The 21,297-nt window shown below is 41.9% G+C and overlaps 1 protein-coding gene across 1 annotated transcript in view; it reads right to left on the bottom strand.

The window, feature by feature from the left end:
* The window catches only part of ADAMTS16 (ADAM metallopeptidase with thrombospondin type 1 motif 16), a 158,397-nt gene that overhangs the window by 90,895 nt on the left and 46,205 nt on the right, over positions 1–21,297 (bottom strand). Inside the window, exons 7-10 of the mRNA XM_024122323.1 lie at positions 19,321–19,480; positions 17,712–17,817; positions 10,117–10,254; positions 2,334–2,487 (exon numbers count right to left, since the gene is read on the bottom strand). Of these exons, the coding sequence (XP_023978091.1) occupies positions 2,334–2,487; positions 10,117–10,254; positions 17,712–17,817; positions 19,321–19,480 (558 nt within the window). The remainder of the gene's footprint in view (positions 1–2,333; positions 2,488–10,116; positions 10,255–17,711; positions 17,818–19,320; positions 19,481–21,297) is intronic.

Here is a 21,297-nt window from a genome sequence, read left to right as displayed (position 1 = left end):
TTTTCCAATGAATCTGATCAGTCTAGCTAGGAATTTCTTCTGCATAAACCTACATGTGTTAGTGTAGTTGAATTAGTGATTACAAAAACCTTCCCACAGATAGGATTCACTGGTAAGTTCTAAGAAAACTTTAAGGAAGAAACAATAGAAATTTTATTACAAGCTCTTCAAGAAGCAAAGGAGTAGGGAGCACTTTCAAATCATTTTTTGAGGGCAGCATAACCTTGATATAAATTCTTGAATGGTAATTTTAAGAAAAAAAATTTCTAAATTATACCATTCAAGAACACAGATACTGGGCTTCCCTGGTGGCACAGTGGCTGAGAATCTGCCTGCCAATGCAGGGGACACGGGTTTGAGCCCTGGTCTGGGAAGATCCCACATGCCGTGGAGCAACTGGGCCCGTGAACCACAACTACTGAGCCTGCACGTCTGGAGCCTGTGCTCCGCAACTAGAGAGGCTGAGACAGTGAGAGGCCCGCGGACCGCGATGAAGAGTGGCCCCCGCTCGCCACAACTAGAGAAAGCCCTCGCACAGAAACGGAGACCCAACACAGCCAAAAATAAATAAATAAATAAATAAATAAATAAATAAATAAACAAATAAACAACAACAACAAAAAGAACATAGATATAAAAATCCTGAACAAAATAGTCTCAAATCAAATCAACAAAATATAAAAATGAATAATAGATTATGACCAAGTAAAGCTATCCTAGGAATATAGGTTGGTTTAACATTCAAAAATCAATGAAAAATAATTTTAAACCCATCAGTACAATTCACTACATTAACAGAATAAAGGAGAAAAATACATTTATATCAATAGATGAAGAAAAAAAAAGTATGATAAAAGTCAACGTAAGTTTGTGATAAAATCTCTTACCAATCTAGGACCAGGAGGGAACTTTTTCAACTTGATAAAAGGTAACTATGTAAAACTGAAAGCATCATATTTAATGGCAAAATGTGAAAGCTTTGCTTGGCAATTATGAAGTTCCAGAATAAGCAATATGAAAGTACGGTGACAGAAATCAGAACAATGGTTGCTTACTGGGGTGGGAAGGGGATTGACTGGAAGGGGGCAAAAGGGAACATTCTAGCTTTATGCTGGTAACATGAGGGAATACATTTGTTAAAACCCAATTGTACACCTATAAGAAATGCATTTCCCTGCAGGTAAATATTTCCTCAGTAATAAAAAGACCTGCTGCATTTAACTCCTTATTTCCTGTATTTTCCAAACGGCACTAGTTTACCACGGAGGATACTCCATGGTCACAGCAAAATAATGTGAAAACCAGCAGTATGATGTAGAACATTCCATCTTTGAAAGAAAAGTTTTATGCTCCTTTTCCTTAGCAAACAGGAGAGTGACATGCAAAAAATTCTCAGGGATTTCACATATTCTGCCAATGAAAAGGCAACGTTGGGAATATATGCTGATGCTGACTGGTTTATTATTCTTGTTCCCAGCTGAGAGTAGCCAGCTGAGGAGATAAGAATCCAGTTCTGGCACATGGCTGTAATTGACTTTTGGGGGGAGATCTACTTTAGTTTAGAAGAAAGAAGATTATCACATTAGATTGAAATTGGGAATATTCCCAGTGCGTTCTGAAATGTTGGAGGTTTCTGGAAGACTATATATTTTTGTCTATTTTCCTCTTGATTTCATTATAAACTAGAATAAAAGAAACCTCAAAAATAGTTAATTTCATTTAACTTATGGGTAGCTTTCCTAGTGGTTTAGTAGGGCAAGCTGTGAAATCTCGATTTTCCCTTGTCTAGCAATAGCACATGTCTCTGTGTTATATGAGGAATTTATATGAGGAAACCAGTCTGCTGGTGTCCCTGGGGTCAATGGAGTTCTATGAAAGACTTCTCTAGAAACACTTAATTTGAGGAATTTAATAATCAGAAGTCCCAGATAGGCTACTGCTTTATAGTAAATTTTGTCTATATCTGAGGAAGGTAAGGGGGGTGGGGGGACATTGTTTCTTAAATACCATTTGAAAGGAATGCAGTGTATTAATTTGCCATCTTACACCAACCAAGAGCTCTTGCTGAGCTCCCACATGATAAATCAGAAAGAAAGAACTGACCCAACAGGCCAAGTCAGTACTTGAGAGGAAACTGATCCCCACAACATTATCCACTGTCATTTGCTTTGCCAGTAAAACATGTGTTTCCTGTTATGTAGGACCAGCCCTAACATACAGGATTTGACATTTGGTAGGTACCCAATAAACGCAGAATACATCAACGTCAGCTTCACTGAATAAAACGGTTTTATGAAGAATTTTACATTGAACATTTGCCAACAGTCACTTGCCTTTTTAAAATCCAGCATGCAGAGCTTGGCTTTCTCTCCAAATTGCCACTTGCACTGTGTGTTTGCATCGTATAACTCTCCCGGCAGCTTCTCAGGATACTTGTATTCCTTCACAGGCTTTGGCTGATCAGCAAGGCATGTAGCTTGGGCAGTGCTAAAACAAAGAGGAACTGCTGGTGATGCCGGAAATTACCAAAGATGTAACTTCAATCATGTAATTCAATGATTGAATTATGTGTAATTACACATAATTCAATCATGCCTTTTCTTTCTCATGCAATTTTACTACATGTCTCGTATAAAGAAGAGGGGACATTTTTCTCCTCAGGTCCAATATAACATTTATCTGAATTCTATTAAAATATAGAGGCCACATTTTCTGAAATTGTTCATAATACGTTTCACCTTTTCCAGGGAGGCAATTTGTTCTTCATCAGATTTCTCAAACCTATCATGGGGAGAGTGAAATAGGATAATACAACCAGATGTTTGATGTGAGGAGCTTCTATAACAGACACCTTAAAAAGTACACTTCTTGCCAGGAACAATAAAAAGATGAAATGGGTACTGTAAACAGCAAAACACATCAGCCAATTTCAAAGGCTGGAATTTTCTTTCTTTCTTCCCTCCTTCCTTCCTTTCCTGCACAGTAGCTTCCAGCTTCCACATGGAGCATTGCAATGATTTCCACCAGAAATGCTCTATACGCAGGCTGATTTCTGACTAGATTCCAAAGTCAGAAGAAAATTAATTCTCCTTAAGTTCCCTAGAAGATGGGCTAAAGGCCAACTAATGATTTCTTCCTCCACAAATAGGGTATCCTCTTCCCTACCAGAAGTACGCTTCAGTATAATTTTTGCATTTGGAGGGAGGAGAAACAAGTGTTTGCAAATAGCAACTATATCCTATTTATAAATTTCAATAAGCAAAAACTAAAAACAAACAAAAACAAAACACCTCTGTAATCACAATAAACTTAACAACAGTAGATCTGCCTAAGCATCCCCAAACTTTTCTTTGTGTGGTTGTCCACCTGGATCGGAATCTTTCTGGCCCCAGTCTCCAGGACTCGGGTCCCAGATTCTATTGCCTTGGAGCCCACTGATGCATGTGTGCCCTTAATTAATATCCACATACATAAAACATGAGGAAGGGCACCAGTCACTGTGGACAGGACATTAAACATACATGCAAGGAGGTCAGAAGCCTTTTAATAGATTAAATCAAAGGCTAGGAAAGTGCTAAGAGCAGTGACTGGCTCACTGTGAGTGTTGAATAAATGATCTTTCTATTACTGCTACGATGATCATGATGTAAGGGTCTATAAGTAGAGAAAAATGAATAAAAGCATAACTAACACTCCATGACAGAAGTGATTTGGCAACTTTGGAATTCCACAGCACCTCTCTCTAATGATCTCTAATGATTCCTATATACTAGTTAGATGTTCCCCATTATCTCCCTAAAGTTACATCAGGGTTGGCAATACTATTCCCATTGCATAGAAAGGAAACTAGGAAAAGTCAGCTACATTGATGAACCCAAGCAAGAGATTGAAAACAACTTTTTAAAGTTCACAGATTCAGGATTTTTTATAGTTTGATCAAATGTAACCTATTATTTTGTATTCATCCTTAAAATTTAATTCAAAGAGGACTTCCACTTTTAACTATGGTGGACCAGCACGTATGAGGCTGATTGTTCTACAGGCATCAGAAGGCTATCAAAGTAAAAAGAACATGAGGGATGAACATTTCCAGAGCAAAGGAAAGTAGAGAAGTGAACCCAACACCCAGTAATATTTTTCTCCTCAAGGAATTTAATGAGTCATAAAAAGATGCTAAGAAGCCTAGTGGCCGAGTGGAAAGTGGTTTTTACGAGGCTGAGAGGCTGAGCAAGGTGTTGGCAATCTGGTGGGGCTGGGACATAAAGATTGAAATTGTGGGTCGGCCCTGGTAAACAAGATTTTCACGGAAGCCATACTAGGTCTTTGCTGAAGGAGTAAAGAAATAACTTGAAAGGCCGGTTTAGGAAGACCGAATGCCAGGGTGACATCAGCTCAACCCCAAAGTGACTTACTGATAAACTGAAACTGCCCTGTCTGCTAGAAGGAAAAGATAACATCATTCGGGGCTCTATCTTGTCTTTAATTTTTTCATTAACAATATCCTTCATTTGTTCAAAATTACCAAATGTATTGGGAGATGAGACCAAAGCATTGAAACCCAAGAGAATACACAAATAATAGACACAGACTCATAAGGAATCCATATATTGGACTAGTCAGAAATGGAATTTAAAATTATTATGGTTATTAGCTTTGAGAAAATAGAGGTTAAGATGGAGAATTTCACCAGAGAACGAATATATACCAAATATGTATGTGAGGTATTGTGAAAAGTTCTAACATTTACATAATTGGAATCCGAAAAGGAGAAGACAGAATGAAAGGGTCAGAATCAATATTTGTAGATAAAATGTCTGAACATTTTCAAAAACTGATGAAAGACAATAAATCACAGATGTAAGCAGTTCTAAAACCCCAAGCAGGAAAAAGAAAAAGAAAAACACACGTGGGTACAGGAAAGAAATTCTACAGAAAACCAAAATCACAGAAAAATGTCAAAAGTAACCTGAAAACAAGAGACATGTAAACTTTCAAAGGAGCCACAGAGAATCTGTACGTGGCCCTGAGGATGAGGTCCCTGCCTGATCCAGTGCGCAGACTAGGGGCCTGGAAGGTCCCATGCAGGGGGAGACACAGCGACACACACTTCAACACTGCGATGTGAAAGTCGGCTCTGGTCAGCATCGCATCTGAAGAGCCATGAGCAGATCCCACCCCTGATCCTTCTGGCTGGGCTCCTGCTTGGGCAGGTTTGCGCTTGTGCCCTCATCCAAAGCAGGTCACACAGCTAAGCCCAGAGTCAGTGAGGTAAGCGTAGGGTTACAACAGTGTGTGGGTGCATGAAGGAAAAGCATTGCAGCCATTTTACAATCACCCGATATCCACCAGGACAAAATATGTTTGAACTCTGCTGCATGCCCTACACAAAAGTCAGGTGGCCTACATGTCATAAGCAAAACAACAAAGCTTGTGGAAGAATATATTCATGGCTCTGGGGTAAGCAGAGTTTTTTTCCAGTGGTGTACAGAAAGTGCTAATCCTAAAGGAAAAATATGAATAATTTGGAATCCCTTAAAAGCATAAGAAAACTCTTCTGTTTATCAAAAGACACCATTAAAAGTGTAAATACTAAGTCACAGAGTGAAAGAAGATTTTGCAGTACATATTTCCTGTAATGCACAAAGTGTTCCTATTCAGTATATATCAAGTACTCCCAACAAGAGATCAGAAAAACAAAGGAGTTTAATTTCAAAAACATGCACAGGAGATTTGAACAGACACTTCACTCAAGAGGTTTTTAAAGTAGCCTTTAAAATGTGAAAAGGCGTTCAATCACATTAATTACCACTTTGATCCACCACCACAGACCCACAAGATTGGCTGCAATGAAAAAGACCAGCAAGATCAAGTGTTGGCAAGATTGTGGAACAATCTGAATATTCATAAGTGCTTGTGGGATTGTAACTTTGCACAGCCACTTGGGAAAGCTATTTGGCAGTGTCTACTGACATTGTACGTATATATTTATGACCCCAAAGTTCCTCTGCTCTGTATACTGAGATATACGTGTAAACCAAAAGAATATTCACAGTGACATTTCTTATAATAGCCAAATACTGGAAATGCAAATGTCTATCACTAACAGGATGGATTAAAAAGTTGGAGCATATCCACACAATTAAAAATAAGTAAATGAGTGTCATATTTTTATGCAGAAACAAGGATGAATCTCATAATCAAAATATTTAGCTAAAGACCCCAGACACAAAAGAGCACATAACACATGACTCCATTCATAGTAAGTTCAAACCCAGACAAAACTGTCTACGGTGGCGTTCTGTGTCAGAGGAATGGTTGTCTGTGGGGAAGGAGGAGGTGATGATGGGATTGAGGAAGGGGATTCTGTGGGGGAGAGCCGTGTTCCAGGTTTTTTTTAGGTTCGTTAACACGCCATTGCTTCACAAAGTTAGAACTTTTATTTGGTAGTGGGAACTTTTAAGATCTACTCTCTCAGCAAGTTTCAACGATAAAATACAGTATTGTTGACTGTGGTCCACATATGCTGCACATGACAGTCCCAGAACTCATTCACCTGAGCTTTAGAAGTTTGACCACTTTCACCCATTACCTCTCTCCCACTCACCCGGCCCTTGGAAACTACCAATCTACTCTCTGTTTCTAAGAGTTTGATTTCTTTTTAACATTCCACACATAAGTGAGATCATGCAGTATTTGTCTTTCTCTGACTTATTTCACGTAGCATAATGCCCTCAAAAACCATCCATGTTGTCACAAATGACAGAATTTCCTTCTTTCTCATGGCTGAATGATATTACAGTGTGTGTGTAGATAGGTAGACAGGTCGATAGATAGACATAATTAGAAACAGTGCATATATACATATAAATACCACATATACATCATATATCTCACACCTTCTTCACTCTTTCACCCATTGAAGGACACTTAGGCTGTTGCCATGACTTGGCTACTGTAACGTGCTCCATATCATGATCTAGGTAGAAGTTACACTAAAATGTTCACTGTGTGAAAAGTTATTGAGTTATACGCTTATAATTTTGTACTTTTCTATATATGTACTTAACTAGATATATAATGTCAATGAAGAAAATAGGGCAAGGCCAGAGGTTCTGCAACAATATTTCAAAGTCCTCTTCCCACTCTGATTCATGAACCATAAAACGTTAAAGCGCTCGAGAGTTCTTTTACTTGTATCCCCTCTTTTTCCTAGAGAGACAACGGGAGCCCCCAGAAAAGGTTATATTAGTTGCCAAGGTCAAGGCCTTCCCAGGCATAGTGATGAAGACCTGACCGGCACATGAGCTCTGATTCCCTCTCTGATCAACGACATGGCGGTGCCCATTCTCCAGTCTCACAGAAACTGCACTCAGCCATGACTCGTTGGTTTATTTTTCTTAAGACGAACATTATACAGCAGAGCAAGATGTGAACTGAAATGTATTATTTCTATTATGCCCCAAAACATACTCTTTCAGGCCAAATCAAGTTTTCCTATCGACAGGGTGGTCTGGGGTACGGCAGGGCATCCCTCAAACTCCTGCTTTCCTGTGATGACCTTTCTCGTGTATGGATGCAGATTCATAGGACAAGCAGGGAGGTGTGTTCACTGATCAGAAATGCATGATTCAAGTTTTAAAAAGCAAATTGAAGATGAGTCTCTGTTGTCATTAAGTTTAAAATAACGAGCTAAAATTTCCAAAGTCTTAGGCCTCCCGGATACAGACATGAGTGAATGTGATGAGGTCTGTGTCTGCCCATAGGAAATGGCGTATGTCTTTATTGATGAGGCTGAGGAATTTACTGCAAAAACACATCTGTCCTTCTTAACTCTACCGAGTAGAGAGAAAAGTTGTGCTGACACCTTCAGGCTAATTGAGTTCCCTTATTATATATATATTTTTCCATGTACCCAATGCTAGGCTTCTCATAAAGGAAAACAGATTCATCTTTGTAAAGTTGGCCGTTTATCCCTACTCACTGTTGGGATCATGTCCAAATTGCCAACTAATTGGTGGAGAATATAACAGTATTTTGACTACTTAGAAATCAGGAAGTCAGCAAACATGTAAAAGATGGTCTCAGGTTCATTAAGCCAATGAAAAATCAGGATTGATGCACTGTGGACACGTCCAATTCACAACTAGACATCTCAAGTACAATGAATCCTAAGAGTGAATTTGACAATGAAAGGCTATCTTGGACAATTTAATCTTGTGAGAAATCAAATTTGGGAGCATGTAAAATCTTGCCTTTTTATTATTATGTGGTCCAAAAAGATCAGTAAAGTCCCTGAAAATAAATGTTTGTTACTGCACGGCTACAGAAGGGTTTTACTGATTGGCACAAAAACAAATAAGCATACTTCAGCATATGTTTAACCATTCCAGTATCACTGGACAAAATGGCTTTGAACTCCAGAATCTTAATAAGTATTCTCAGGATCATATTCTGATTTGAAGATTACAGCCCATAGTTAATGCATCAAAATAATTATTCTCTAAGCCTATAACTATTTCCTTTCTGTGAGTCTTCCTATATTTCTTGGCAGTTTAAAAACTTTTTCTGGACTCTTTCATGATGCTGATTCTCACTGCATGCCTATACTTTGCATCCCTGGGATTTTCAAGTTGTCAGAGCATATTTCAAAAAATTTAAAATGTTTATATATCTTCATCAGAGTCATTAAGATGAAAAAGAAGTAAAATTTTAAGAAAAGAATGTAGAAGTTTATAGAAAAGATTTGGGACATAGAAAACTCAAAAATTTCCTTGTTAATACAAATAAGAGCATCGTGAACTAAAGTGAATTATCTTCTTTATTAGGGAAAGCAGAGTCCTTCACACACACACACACACACACACACACACACACACACGCATGCACATTTGAACAGGTGCATGAAAAAGCTAAAACAAGTGTTAACAATCCCCAGCTTGACTCCAAGAGAACATCATACAGGGAACAGCAAATGTTGGAAGGACCGATGGTGCCATGTGAACATTGTCTTTTGGGTGATAGAAATGTAAAAAATGATCAAGTGTATATTCCTAGAATATAGGTTTATATTACCAGGGTGCAGATATTATCTACAAAATTCTCACTCTTCCTGGGTAGCACAAAATATGGAAAGCAGTCATCATTCCTTTCAGTGGTAAAATGTCTCATCTGAGGTCTCCAAGTAAGGCTGTGAGGAAGGACCACAGCTGCAGGCTGGAGCCCTCAAGCCTGGTAGTCAGGACACAGCTCAGAAGATGTGTTATGAGGTCTGGAAGTGATGGAAGAGGCAGCAAGAAAGGGAAAGCAGCTGTGCGCTCACTGCCCCAGGTGAGCACAGAGAGCCATCCATAGGATAATGAACACAACGTGGTGAGTAAAGCCAACAGAAGTAGGCCTGAGACCCTACCCAAATGATGTTCTAGAGACAAGACGGGTTAATTCGTGCAGCAGAAAAAAAAGAAAAGGGGCTCTACTGAAAAAATAAGAAAGAAAGAGAGAAAACCAGGGGGATAATCCACTTTACTAGCAGATCTAAAAATGTTTCTTAAAGTCCCTTATTTCTCTAAAATTTTAAAATCTACTGAGTATCTCTTTTTCAGGGGGTCAAACTCTACCTCCTTAATGTTCTATACCCTAAATGAATTAGAGCTATGATAAAACCTTCCAGAAATAATCCTTAAAATTATAGAATTTTAGACCCAGGTGAAGGTTTATATACTCTTTTTTATTTTTTTCCTCCTAATGAGAAACGTATTTTGTAAAAAAAAATAATAATAATTCATGGTATGTCAATTATATCTCAATAAAACTACAAGAAAATATTTAAACACTAAAAAATTAAAAAATCATGGACTGAAAATGTCTGGTTATAGAAGTAAGAATTAAAAACAACAACAACAACTAAATGGTAGTGACAAATACTTTGGTTTGCTAAGTATCTTAAGGGATTCTTTTGACTCTAAAGGTCAAATGATATCAGATTAAGCTTGCAGAAATTGAGGCTCTAAGAAAGTATTTAGCAAACTCCTTGGTCAAATGAATGTCTCCAGCTGCCCTCAAATGGGGACCATCATCAAAGGCACAGAGAGATACACAACCAGGTTTAGGGGCTCATACCTTAAAAATTTGTGCAGGTACTGGCGGCTGCAGGGTGACCAGGAGAAGACCCCGTTGCGTCCTGCCAACGTAGGGGACATTATGTTGCCCTCAGACTTTTTGCACACGTTCCCTTCTCCATCATGGACCATGCCGAAGCTACGAGAGAGAGAAAGAAATGGGTCTTTCAAAACAAATAACAGTTTCAACTGTCTAACACATTCTAACAAACGCAAGTCAACAATGTGAAGGCCCCCCTTCTCCTGTATGCTAAGTAGCAGAAGAAAGAGTCCTAACAGCCAAACAGGGGAGGATATCCACGAGGTCACAGACCTTTCCTGGAGAACTACCATTTGTCCAGCTGTTTGAAAGTGCACACCAACATCAAAACGGAGCACATGTCCAGATGCCTGCCAAGGGCAGACATTTTAATCCTAAAAAAGCATTTCTAGTGGGATGTAGAGGGAAGTTTATTTGATCTTGAAAAAGCTGATGATGTTCTTATTGCTTTCTTCTCTCTCTACGCCCTTTGCTGCTCACCAGCCATGGTCAGAATTTCCAGGTGTTTGTCAGAAACACAAACGCAGGCTCCATAGGTGAGTGTGAGGTTTACACAATTTAAGAACTACTAAACCACTACCGGCCCTCTTGGTGGTGCTGACATTTTGTCCCTACACCCAGTGCTGATCCAGTTCATGCCAGGTCTTCACTGCTGGAGGCTTTGACAGCAGGCCAGTACCCGACCAGACTCCCTACATCCCTTTGGAGGAAGTGGCGCCATGGAACCCCAGTGAGTAGCTCTGGTGGCGTTTATCTGCAGGCGTCGTTTGAAGGTACGTCTGTTACTCTTGACTGAAACCAGACCACTTTGGGGCTCCAGCCTTAGCTTAGTATATGGGAACACCTCAGGCTACAGTGGCTATGGGACCTCTTAATAGGGTCCTTTGCAGATGTTCAAATCCCACAATGCCAACAGCAACCCCTTACTGTCACTCGAGAAAACTGCAGCCTTGCACCTATAAGAATCCCATTGACTGAGCGGCTACCTCTCCCCACCAAGTAGGTCTCTTCTTCTTAACTTCCTAAAGCTAGTCCTGTGGGGTAGCCTCATGTTACCATCTTCACCCACCTCAGAAGAGCACAACCGACTGCCTTGGGAAGAAAGCCTCAGGGATTTGGGAGCTCCGTGACCTTGAAGACTTCCCATTAGGGTACATACACCCTTGGAGAGTCAAGCCATTTTTGGCCATTAATGTCTGGTACCCACCCGATCACTGTATGGATTCCCAGAGAGCAGTTCTGAATGAGTGGGATACAGAAGGAAGGGGAAAAGCAAGAGGGGAGAAAGCAAAGAAGGACAGGTGGGCTACTGAATCCGTGGGCTTTCTGCCACCAAGAGTCCCAGGATGAATGGAGGGAGGGTCACAGGGATAGGAGACACCAACACAGGGGAAGTGGGCTCCAAAAGGGGGCCAGGGAATCTGCACTTGTGTCCGAGGCTGAAGACTTAACTGTTTTTCTTAGAGCTGTTTAATAATAGCAGTAAAAATGACAACTCCCATTTGTAAGCACTATTTTTCAGACAAGATATTAAGCACATTACCTATAGTTTCTAACCCGAATCTTACTACAAGCCTACAAGCCTACAATGACAGCAAGACTGAGGGCTGGAGACAGGCTTGTCCAGGGTCTCCGAGTCCGGACTGGAACGCGACACTCTGACGTCAGAGCCCGGGCGGGACCCGTGCAAATAGTGTAACTGGAGCGTGATTGAAGGGTGTGTCCAAGGAAATCTGGCGCACAAACATTGTCGAATTTCTGCAAAATTCCTGCTCAGTACCAAGGGTGATGTAGATGTGGTCATTTCGGCCTCCACCCATTCTCTGAAGTTCTATTAAAAGCAATCAATCAAAGTGAGGGTAACCATATGGCAGAAGAAATGTGCCACGGTGATGGAGAGGATTCACGTGGAGGCTGCTTTGGGGAGAAAGTGATAAAAACGAAATAACAAAGTACCCTCCCCTGGCTGGCCCTTGACCTGAATATAAAGAAGACAAATTAGGGTCCTGCAAGTGCCCTGGATGAATTTGCTACCACTTTTGCCTACATCTCTAAGGAACTCAAAGCCACAACATCCCAGGTCTGGGGACACCTTGGTCTTAACCATTTTCATCTAAGGCATTTTCAGTGATTCGCAGACTTTTTGGAGTATCAGAATATCTGAGAAATGCACCACACATGTGCCTCCCCAAAGCCCACCCTGTTAGATTTTTGATTTAGTAAGTTGGGGGTTAGGCTCTGGCATCTGGGCGAATCCTAACACAATAACGTGATTCTGATGCCCACCCAAACTTCAGCACTACTATGTCTCGAGTTGCTTTTCCAAGCAGTACAAATCCCATATTCTGCACTGCTGTGGGTGTCAGCACAGTGGCATGAAAATACCACACAACCATCACAGTTGATATTAACATTAATAAAGTCATGGAAGAGAATGAATAGGGCACAGTTTGAAGATAAGGTTGGTATTTGGCAACAAAGAAATAAAATTACTATTCAAGCTATACATACCAGCCATTTTTTTTTTTTGCTTCCATGACTCATAGTACTTTATTCAAAGTGGTTATCACCCTATATGTTAAAACAATGCACTTTTTTCTCTTTCTTATCTACAGGGGCTCTTCCTAACTGTGCTCAGAGCCCGAGTGCAAGTGGACTCACTAGTCCGTGACAGGTGCTCCACCGAGGTTTGTTGAATGAATAAAGAACAACCTTCCAGCTACAACACCAACTCAAATACCCAAATGTAAACATAATTTCAGATTAACTTGGACTTGAGAATTATATTCAATATCACATGCTCTTAATGTCTTCTATAGAATTTTCTTGAGTTATTCAATTACATCAGCAAGTATTTCTTTATTACTAATGATATACCCAGAATGATGAACAGCCAAGCGTCTTTAGAGGTTGTACCAATATTTTAGGCTGATCAGACAGCAGTGGGTCAAGGAAAGGAGAAACCCTTCAAAGCAACGATGGGTCCAAGTCATCTGGATAGTAAATCACACCCTGGAGGTGATGATAGCACCACAGGTAGGATCTACTTGTCCAGAGCCTGATGCAGGCTTTTCAAGAAGCAGACCCATCCTCCCCGAGAGACGGGAAGTGGACATGGGGACAGCAGTCATGTGGGACTCTCAGGGCCAGGGCAGGTCAGATAACCTGGGAGAACACAGGCTGTGGAGGCGGGGGAACCTCCGTCAGGGTCTTGCTCCTGTCGTTCACAAGTGGGTTGATTTGGGGCAAATTTCTCAAGTCCCTGAGCCTCAGTTTCCTCACCTATAAAATGGGATAATAAAACCTTCCTCTTAAACTGTTCAGAGTACCTGGCACCATGCATGTCAAAAAGGAAAATTCAAAATGTCTCTTTCCCAGATTCAAATGTGGTCTTGATCAAATCTCTCAACACCCAGATATCAGATATCACTTGCATACATATTTTGTGCGTGTGTGTGTGTGTGTGTGTGTGTGTGTGTGTGTGTGTGTGTAGCGGGGTGAGGAGGCAGTTCAGCCAAGGGTCAATGGGTTTCAAATACTTTTTGGACACAGAAACAAACAAAAATCTTAGGAGGAATGACAGTAAATAAAATTGGTAAGAAACGATGCTCCAACCTGCTGGGGCTCCCTAGGGGGCAGTCTGACAGCCACCAGACCAGGTGATCTTTAAGCAGCCACCTGCTTTGATATTCCGCAAACCCTTAAAATCACCCAGCGCCCCCCTGACCCAGCTGTAGGGGCTCAGGTTGATGACAGAGCACATTCATAAGTCAGTGAGGTGCAAACACATCACCATCAAATGCTTGAAAGGGAGTCTGACATCACCAGCCAAGTATGGTTGAGCTGCATGGCATCAGCACACCAACTCTGTTTCCTTCCAGAAGATTTCCCTGATTTTCCTTGCATCTCTTGAAATGCCTACAGCCCTCACTGCTTGACCCCTTGCATGCCATGCCTATCTTATCTTTCTTTAGGCTTTGGAGGGCATGGATCGCTAGTCATTTTACATAATCCTACACAGTGCTTTGCTAGCAGAATGCAAATTGTGCCTTGGTGAATGGGTCAGTAACTAGTGGAAAAGACAGGGGACAGAATGATGGATCATGAATACTCCTGAGCACAGTAAGTATGTTTAATGTTGTCTTGATGAAATGGTCTGAAATGATCATGCAAATTAAGTATTTAAGCTGACTTTATATACAAGGAACGTTCAGCTCAAACAATGCAAGTTAAATCGCACCTGCACGCACCTGCTGAGGTCTCACAGGCTCTACAGGTTTGGCATATGGAAACCCACGGAAGAGGAGATCGGGAGATGCAGCCTGGTCATTGTCAGGCTGCCAGAGAACCACAGGGTATCCAGAATACGAGTCCCAGGGCTCTACCCATCTAATGGCATTACTTCCTTTGACAAATGAGAAGTTTTCAAATGGATTCATGCCCAGATGACATACTCTTCAAAATGTGTAGTTGAGCCCTCAGTGTGTCTGTGCCAATTCTTCAACACCTGCATCGAGGAAACCACACATCCTGTGACAAGTGATTTAAAACAAGCAGGAAACTGGCCCTGCACCAGTCCTGGCTCAGTCCCACACACTAAGGGAAAGCACACATCCTCACTTTCAGCTCCAGTCCCTCTTTTCCCCTTCCCAACACAGATCCAAACACTGGTTCTTAGCAATTCCTATTTTTAGGTCAGATTCCCCAGTAGAAACCACAAGATGTCTTAGGATAAAAAGAACTGAACCTCGTAGAAGAAACTAGCTGGGCATCAACTGAATCTTTCTTTGAGTTAACGGTTAGGAAACCTATGGCTGAAAGGCACAGAGAAGCACTCCTCCACCTTAATAATGTCCTCGGAATGTAAACCAAACTGAGGAAGTAAAATTCATCTGCGAAACAGGATGTTTTACAACTTAATAAATGTAAAATTATTTTTTAATTCTTAAGGTACAGAACTCAGAAATTGACTCTGCTTAGAGCTCATTGCCAAGGATAAGAGGAAGGCATGCTGTTTGATCCATGAATTAAACCTATGATTCCTTCTCCAAGTAATAATAGTTATTAAATGAATAAACTGAATAAATGTGTTTGTTTTCGATTCACCTGAAATTCACGGAGCTGGGTTGCTGAATCTTCCCTGCTGTGGCCTCTCTCATTTGATGCAGTTGCCACAGCTAACCATGTGTTAGAAGTACGCCCCCTTCAGCTCACCTCTGACCCCTTGCAGCTGCTCCACGCCTCTTGTGCTGAATGTTCAGCCCAGTCTACTTGCCCAGCTAGTGAAGGGAAGATAAGAGATCATCCCCAGGCGTTTCCAGGCTTAGAGTTACATGTGAAACTACTCCACAAAGAACAGGTATCAGCGTTATTATTATTATTACATTATTACCATTACGATCACTTATTTTGGCAATTAGCATGTGCTTTTTATGTGCACACCTCCCACGTGTATTTCCTATTTCCTCAATATGATCAGAAGCCGTTTCACTGGTGACATCAAAGGCTCAGAGCTCCCAGTCCTTCTGACTCTTGCACAATATTCTCTAAGCAGCAGGTGCTGGAGAAGGAGCTGATCATTTTCTGGAGGTCAGTTCTATCAGGAGTGGGACTTGCCTGCATCCAAATCTAGAGCTCCTTTCCTTCCTCCCATCTATATTCTCACTTGCAAGTAAAAACACTTTTCTCTTGTTTGGAAGAAATTCTTTTTCCATCCACACCCAGCCCTAGTGATGAAAGGAAACATCAATAGTTGACTTCTAAGAAAAAAATAAAAGCAAACACGAATACTTGTTGACTGGAAGACTGGGAGCCTCGTCCTGGATGCACCAGGGGCCTGAATCTCAACGGCTTATCTAATGCTGATTTGTTCAGCCCTTGATGACTTAAATATTTCTTACTTTGATTGTTTAATTAAATTCAGGTATGGTTCAGAGGACAGCAAGAGCCCCATGTCGTTAAAATAATGAGTTTTTTTGAAGTTTTAACTCTAGCAGCCTATTTACAATTTTGACTTAACTGAAAGCTTTGTAAAGTGTAGGTGCAATTTTCTAGGCACTGAAAAAGTCAATCATTACCTGTAATGAGGAAGGGATCAGTAATAAGATATAAGCTTCACTTTCAGGTCATCAGTTCACACAGAGCCAAAGTCTGCAGGGCCTCTGTGAGAGCCCATTAAGGGCAGGCACACATGTGCGCACACACACACACACATACACACAGATGCTTTGAACAGGTCGGGATGACACGAGTAGCCTCGGCCCAATTTCTAACAGGGGATGGAGAAATCAACTTTGCAAAGACCAGATCACACACATTGCCTTCTGCAAGTTTTGTAATTTGCAAATAAAATGAGGATGAAAGTGAAAATAGAAAAGCTGTGGGCTTCCCTGGTGGCGCAGTGGTTGAGAGTCCGCCTGCCGATGCAGGGGACGCGGGTTCGCGCCCCGGTCCGGGAGGATCCCACGTGCCGCGGAGCGGCTGGGCCCGTGAGCCGTGGCCACTGCGCCTGCGCGTCCGGAGCCTGTGCTCCGCAGCGGGAGAGGCCGCAGCAGTGAGAGGCCCGCATACCGCAAAAAAAAAAAAAAAAAAGCTGTAATTCCTGGCTGTGCAATTTCTAGGAGAAGCTTCAAGTACAGTTTCAGTCCAGCAGGAAAACACTTGGGTTATCACTGCTGATGCGCATATAAATCAGGGCGATTGCAGGAAATCAGCAAGTGGGCCCCATTGAGAAAAACCTCTTTTTTAAATAGATGGTGCCTCAAAGTGAGGCAGTCTATAGATTATTAGACTACGAAATCTTATTTAAGAATAATACCTACTATAAGTAATGGATAGAAGTGTTTCATTCTGCAGGAATAAAGGTAAGCTTCTCACTTAAAAAGGTACTCCTAAGGACATGCCACCCGCTGCTGAGAGCTGCTTGTCCTGCATCAGTGTCTATCCATCTGTGCCAAAGCCCCGGGTTCCCCACTCCCCCTGATGCTGCCCCATTTCACAACTGACAATGGTGGGAACGTGGGGACGTGGGAAGCAAACCAGCTCCCACCAGGCGCCATCTCTTGTCCTCCCTGTATGCCCCAAACTCTGCACACCAGTCAAAACCCATCTCTACAAGTTATGAAAGTGATATAAGAACGCGAACTTGAGAATAGTAAGTTACCAATGGGCGGGCTTGTTACCATCTTCAGTCACGTGGAGTCCTCCCGTAGGAGTTAACCATGAAATGAGATGAGCCCACAGGACCAAGTTCAAAACCCAGGACAAAGGAGCAGACACAGAAGAGTCCGTAGTCTGTGATTGTATGCACATGCGCGAGCAGGAAGGGACGAAGGGAGCGAGGAAAGTGCAAACATGTGTGTTGCTACAGCTTTAGAATGTGTGCGACGAGACCCTCAAATAAAACAGAAGTGCCTACGTGAGCGTTTCCTACTGGCGTTCTCACTGAAAATGTGTGAATTCCCCTCATAGGCTTGAGCTACTGCACCAGCATCTCTAGACAATCTTCCAGTCCAGAGAGGACCCCAGGCTCCATCCTCCCAGGGAGATGCACTTACTTGTGTCCAGACTCGTGGGCGATGGTGAAAGCCAGTCCAAGACCCGTATCTTCATTAATCGTACAGCTGCGATATTTACTACACATTCCACTTATGGGTGCAAATCCTACAGGACATAAAGATCAAAAGAACATATAGGAGCAATATTGTAGTAAAATAAAGAAAGGGGGTGTGTCACGTGTGTGTATTTACCTCTGTCCTTCAGAGAAATTTGGTTCTCATCTTTGTCAGGTGAAATATGAAACAGGAAACCCTTGGACAATCATATAAAGGGCCCTGAATTATGTGGGAGAAGGGGGTCTGTTTTCCCTTCGTGGAAAACAATCCATGGTTCTATGTAATGTTCAAGTTACAGGTTATAATGGCGGCGAAGTTGAAGAGGGGATTCCCTGCAGATGGAGAATTTCAGCCTTTTTCTATAAACAACTGTGTTCTCAAAAGCCCGAGAAAAAGTGCTGTAGAGGGTGGGTGTCCGGTGGTCCCCAAGGCCACTCCACAGTGGAGGACTTTCGAGGAGGTTGCACAGGACTCAGCATCTGTCATGCTCCTGGGTGTAATTTAATAGGGATAGAAGGATACGGAGTAAAATCAGCAGAAGGGACAAGCACCTGGGGAGAAGCCCGGGGAAACCAGGCAGGAGCTTCCAGGGCGTCCTCCCGCCGTGGAGTCGCACAAACGGACTTAATTCCTCCAACAAGGGGAACACTGCCCACCAGGGTGCTCATTAGAGACTCAGAGCCCTGGCCTTTGGTTGGGGGGCTGGTCACATAGCACCCCTGCCTGGAGTGGGCCCAAATTCCAGGCCCCCAGAATGAAAGCAAGTCTTCCGTGTAAACCGCATTATTTGTACAATTTAGGCCCAGTGAGCTTATCGTGTGCAGGGTGGGAACCTCCTGAATTCTAAGATCTCAGAGGCAGCCCAGGGCCCACCTTGCACTCAGGGCTTTCTGGGAACAAGTAGTCAGGACTAACCTCTAGTAAACCAAGTCTTATCTGAATGTTTTTGTAATAAAGACCCTTCTTCCCTACGATCTTGGGAAGAAATGGAGAGTTAGGAAAAAAAGTCCAGGAGATCCTTGGTCAGTAGCACACTGTGCTTTACACTATTTGGAAAAGTGTAAAAACCTTTTATCATATTATAAAATACCACCAAGATACACCCAGCCCAATAAACATGTTGAAAATGGCTAAGATTGAGATATTCACAGAGAAATGGAAAAATGAGGAATCCAATACTGTTGTAGTATCTCTACAAATATTCATAAATGTATTAGTATTTTTCCATAGAATGAGACACCCTTGAATCTGTTGACCCTATTCTCACCACTGGAAGAAGAAATGGAAGAAATTATTTCTTAAATTAGAAGAGATAGAAGCTCTTGAATCTGTGAGAGACCTTTTCTTGTGAAAGAACTGATTTTGGTGAATAAATGCATACTCTTCAGTTTGGCCACCGTTTATACAGGGAAGGGAGTTTATTCCTTACAGCTCCACCCAGCAGCAGCTACAGCTTACAGATTCGGAATGTGGGCAAAAATACTCCATATCCTAGGCCACTGAAGGCGCACAGCACACACGTGTCTCTCAAAACCCTGGCAGAGGGTCTTACCCAGAGTATCACAGGGCTCATTCTTCCAGGAGCATATGTCCAGGCCGGTTAGTAAGATGGCATGGTCATGGCGAGTCCCATCTTTCCCCATCAATCCAGACTGCCACTGGCAGAAGCTGCTCAAGGTGTGGTCCGCATGATGGCTTATCACTAGCCCTGGCTATGCAGGAGACAGACGAGGAGCCCGAGATAACAGGAAGAAAACATGTTGTCAAGCAGTTGTTACTGGCCCTGTCATCACAGAAAACTAGCATTAACTTGGATTCAGTTACACAGGTGGATCTGGATGGCACAGAAACTAATTTACCCATTTTATGTGTTAAAATCCAAAGGAGGGTGTCATATATAAAACCTGTACAGACTCAGTGTAGACGCTCATGTTTATTTCTCTAGTTCTGTACCAAAACAGTTGGGATGTATTTGTTGACTCTGAACATATTTCAATGACCCAAGAAAGATGACTTCTGTGCATGAAATGTTCGCATTCAAAGTCTTTATAAAACACCGCAAAACTATACAAGGCAACAGAATCGTTTATACGAGACTTTGCACATACACAAAAACACACCCAGATGGTGTTGTGTTTATTTCATAACCAAGTTGGGCAAAGTAAGATTTCAAATTTGTAACTCTTCTAAGAGTTATTATTACGGTGTTAAATTAAGTCACTTTCCTACAGAGGCACCACGTTTATGAGAAGAGGCAGCTCAACTGACAAAGCTTTATTTCTAGCAAATAGGCTGGAACTAGAAGGAAACTATACAGATGACATTTAACCTTATCCATATATACCAAGTTCTAATAGATCAGCAGTGAAAGATCAGAGTGAAGGCTACCCGAAGTCTTGGTAAATGAAGAACTTGGGGGGTGGGTGGCAAGAACATCTCCCAAAGCTGGCAGGCAGATGAGCTCTTTAAAGCTTATTTATAGTTATGCTATATTTTCCTAAGGATGGTCAGAGAAAACCAGGTTAAATACCTCAATTTCAGGACAACAACTTGTTTAAAGCTTTCATGACCAGAGTGTTGCTTTGAAATTGCGTCTCTCAGTCACTGACTATGTTTTCTCCTTAAATGTTTATTATGTCTTTCCAGAGAGTCAAATGCACCCAAGCTAAATGCTGTACATCAACCCTGGGACATGCCTTACATTCTTCAGCGGGTGATTTCCAGGAAACCTGAATTAATTAAAGTTAACACAGGTGTACGATCAAATGATAACCTCGCTTATTCTTTGCAGCTTGGATGAGTTCCAAGGTGAAACGTTTTAATACAAAGAATAATTAACCTGTCACCTGAGAAGCCCTGCTAGTTCAGCACCCCCTCTGCAGACACACTCACACAACAGACAATGGAGTTGTATCGTACTCTTCAGGCTAGAAGCAGGTCTGCCCGTGCATGCCCCATCCTTCAGGGAAAGAGGGCAGCACCCCAGAACCTGAAAATCTGAAGGCAACTTAGATTTCATAAATGATCTCAGATTTCATCAAAAAATCATTTGTTTCATAAACAAGACAACTGTGGCTAACAGGAGACTCTGTGGAGATGTCAGCGAGGGTGAAATTGGACGCAGGGTGCCTAACTAGGACCCAGGGTTTACTCCCCCAGGTCCAATCAATGACCAGCTTGGGGCAAAATACAAGTGAGAGCCCTTTATGGCTAAGACGTCCCCCTTACTTCTGCCACGGAATATTCACACGAGTCCTTATTGTGAACGGAGGGGTACCTCTGTGTGTTCACACAGGGTTCTGAAATGAAGGCAACAGACAGTCTTATCCCCACTGCTCCCAAGATCCAGCATAATCTGGAGGTTTGTGTGCAATGAGAGGAATGTGTCTGACATCCTAGAATGTCTATGAAAATAAAATCCCGAGACTGAAGGTGGTGAAGGTCAGTCTCGGCAGTTGGGAGGCAATAGAGTACAACGATGCACTGCCATACAGTACAATTTAACTTCTGGGCTACAGGATATTGTTAG

This window comes from Physeter macrocephalus, chromosome 8, assembly GCF_002837175.3.
Source record: "Physeter macrocephalus isolate SW-GA chromosome 8, ASM283717v5, whole genome shotgun sequence".
NCBI classification, from domain to species: Eukaryota; Metazoa; Chordata; class Mammalia; order Artiodactyla; family Physeteridae; genus Physeter; species Physeter macrocephalus.
This window is presented reverse-complemented; position numbering and strand designations above follow the sequence as displayed.